At 47.8% G+C, this 3307-nt stretch overlaps 1 protein-coding gene across 1 annotated transcript; it reads left to right on the forward strand.

Moving 5' to 3' along the window:
- Nucleotides 1-2539: 2539 nt before the first annotated feature.
- On the forward strand, nucleotides 2540-3034 carry LOC309569124 (peptidyl-prolyl cis-trans isomerase A-like; the record flags this gene model as incomplete). The annotated part of the gene is made up of 1 exon (XM_082274886.1): nucleotides 2540-3034. One exon carries the CDS (start codon nucleotides 2540-2542, stop codon nucleotides 3032-3034), a length of 495 nt encoding a protein of 164 aa, XP_082131012.1.
- Between the last annotated feature and the right edge of the window lie 273 nt (nucleotides 3035-3307).

A 3307-nucleotide genomic window follows, 5' to 3' on the forward strand; every position in this document is an offset into this window, starting at 1 on the left:
CAATACAGGAGGGTACAGCACAGGTGGAGAGGAGAGCACAATACAGGAGGGTACAGCACAGGTGGAGAGGAGAGCACAATACAGGAGGGCACAGTACAGGTGGAGCGGATAGCACAATACAGGATGGCACAGTACAGGTGGAGAGGAGAGCACAATACAGGAGGTCACAGTACAGGTGGAGAGGAGAGCACAATACAGGAGGGCACAGTACAGGTGGAGCGGATAGCACAATACAGGAGGGCACAGTACAGGTGGAGAGGAGAGCACAATACAGGAGGGCACAGTACAGGTGGAGAGGAGAGCACAATACAGGAGGGCACAGCACAGGTGGAGAGGAGAGCACAATACAGGAGGGTACAGCACAGGTGGAGAGGAGAGCACAATACAGGAGGGCACAGCACAGGTGGAGAGGAGAGCACAATACAGGATGGCACAGCACAGGTGGAGAGGAGAGCACAATACAGGAGGGCACAGTACAGGTGGAGAGGAGAGCACAATACAGGAGGGCACAGCACAGGTGGAGAGGGGAGCACAATACAGGAGGGCACAGTACAGGTGGAGAGGAGAGCACAATACAGGAGGACACAGTACAGGTGGAGAGGAGAGCACAATACAGGAGGGCACAGCACAGGTGGAGAGGAGAGCACAATACAGGAGGGCACAGTACAGGTGGAGAGGAGAGCACAATACAGGAGGGCACAGCACAGGTGGAGAGGAGAGCACAATACGGGAGGGCACAGCACAGGTGGAGAGGAGAGCACAATGCAGGATGGCACAGCACAGGTGGAGAGGGGAGCACAATACAGGAGGGCACAGTACAGGTGGAGAGGAGAGCACAATACAGGAGGGCACAGCACAGGTGGAGAGGGGAGCACAATACAGGAGGACACAGTACAGGTGGAGAGGAGAGCACAATACAGGAGGGCACAGCACAGGCAGTGCAGGAGTGCACAGTAAAGGGGGCCAAGATTGCACAGTACGGGGGGCAGAACAGCACACTACAGGGGGGAGAACAAAACAGTAGGGGAGGGGGGGTCAGAAGGGTACAGTACAAGGAGGTCAGAGGATGCAATACGGAGGGGGGCTAGAGGGTAAAGTATAGGGGCACTAATATATAAAACATTGTCTCCTTAAGCAGAGCTGCTGTCACAGATCTTACCTGTTCTGGCACTCTGTCACTGGGCTAAATCTACAATCAGAATTACATATCTCCTCCTCTACTCTCCCTTCCAGAGCAGTAAACATCCTGCCCACATAAGCAGCAGTAAAATGTTCGGGCACTATATAAGTACCTATAATAAATAAATCAAAAGGGTCACCTCAAACATTTATATATTTCCCCAGCCTACACCACTGGAAAAAAAACCTCCTAGGGGGTTGGCCAAGAATTCATAAGGCAACATTTTTGTATCTTCTTAGGGCCCTTTCATACAGGCTTTCCGATCAGGTCTGCCTGTCAGTTTTTCAGGTGGACCTGATCGGATGCTCTATGCACCCCTATGGAGCAGCGGATGTCAGCGGTGACATGTCTGCTGACAGCCGCTGCTATCAGATCCAATCCTGTCCATGAAATCCAGATGGATGGAAACCCTGTTTTCCATCCCGCTGGAGGATCGGATCGGATAGGATGAAAACAGACAGGCGGTCCGTTTTTGTCCGATCGTCCATAAAGGAGAGCGAGGATCTGACAGGCCTGTCTCTGCAAAGTAAGCAGAGACAGACCTGTCACCTGCCCACTCAGCGGGGATTGGCGGATCGATCCCTGCTGAGCAAATCGGAGTCCGCCGGGCAGAAAGCCCGTGTGAAAGGACCCTTACACTATTGCCAGGGACACATGTTGACAGCAGGCAGAAGCAAACAATAGCACTGGGCTTAAGGCTACATTCACACTTGACCGAAGCGTTTTTGCGCGTTATTTTACCACGATTTTTACCGCGATTTTACAAGCGTTTTTTGTGCAGGTGTTTTTAGATTGAATAGAGACCAATGGAAAACGCCTGTAATCTGCCCAAAAAGAAGCTCATGTACTTTTTTGAGCGTTGGGCGTTTTGCTCACAGCGTCAAAACGCTCAGATGTGAACAGGCGCCATTGAAATTAATAGGATTAGTCTTGTTGGGCGTTTTGAGAGCTGATCCTAGAGCAGAAAAACTCCCCAAAAACGCCCCAAAACGCCTACATGTGAACGGAGCCTAAGGGAGACTAAATTAATACAGGTCTATTATTCAGAATTTTGCTGAATACAGCCAAGCAGTACTAAATTCAAGACAGGGTGGCTACATATGCATGCCTTTTCCTGGTTTTATTACAATAGGCATACCATTGCATTATATTTTTGAATTGGAAATTGTATAAAAAAGAAATAGTTGATTTTGGTGCAACATTCTACTTTAATTGTGGATACAAATGTGGCCCTTTTAAGTAGACGCCGTTGATCTAAGTGTCTACTCACTTTTTATTTTCTCTTTTCTCAGTTCTCTCACCAAAAAGAATTGTGATCAATATTCGTATTACTTTTATTCCATTCTGGTACCCTGCACCATGACCAATCCTCGGGTTTTCTTCGACATCGCTGCCGATGACGTACCAATTGGCCGTATTATTATGGAACTGATTAATACTTGTCCACGGACAGCAGAAAATTTTCTTCATTTGTGCACCGGAGCGCCAGGATATGGCTACAAAGGGTTCCACTTTCACAAAATCATCCCAGGCTTTATGTGCCAGGGTGGAGACTTCACCCATCATGACGGAACTGGTGGAAGATCTATCTTTGGAGAAAAATTTAATGATGAGAACTTCACCTTAAAGCACACTGGACCAGGCATCCTATCTATGGCCAATTCTGGCCCCAACACAAATGGTTCCCAGTTTCTAATTAGTTTGGCAAAGACCGAATGGCTGGATGGAAAAAATGTTGTCTTCGGTTTCGTGGTTGATGGCATGAACGTTTTACAACAAATGTCAGCTTGTGGTTCTAAGGCCGGGAAAATACGTAAGAAATTTGTGATTGCTGACTGTGGTCAGTTAAGATAAATAAGATAAATAAACCTACGGTACATCCAACATCATAGTCCATTCACCCGAGAATGCCATACGGAAAGCCCATGTTCCGTGCTGGTTTCCTGCACCTCATTCAAATCTCACTGCCCTTGCGATCTGCAGTAGGTGTTAGTACAAAGTTAATAACGCCCCAAACCCAGCTTTCGTTTTTTAGGCTCCCAAACAAACTTCTGAAAAGCCGTTATTATAATTTACACTGGAACAAAAAAATACCATTGTAGGGCCAGTTCACTTCTGGTTTGTTCA

This window comes from Pelophylax lessonae, assembly GCF_965119305.1.
Source record: "Pelophylax lessonae genome assembly, chromosome: 13".
NCBI lineage: Eukaryota > Metazoa > Chordata > Amphibia > Anura > Ranidae > Pelophylax > Pelophylax lessonae.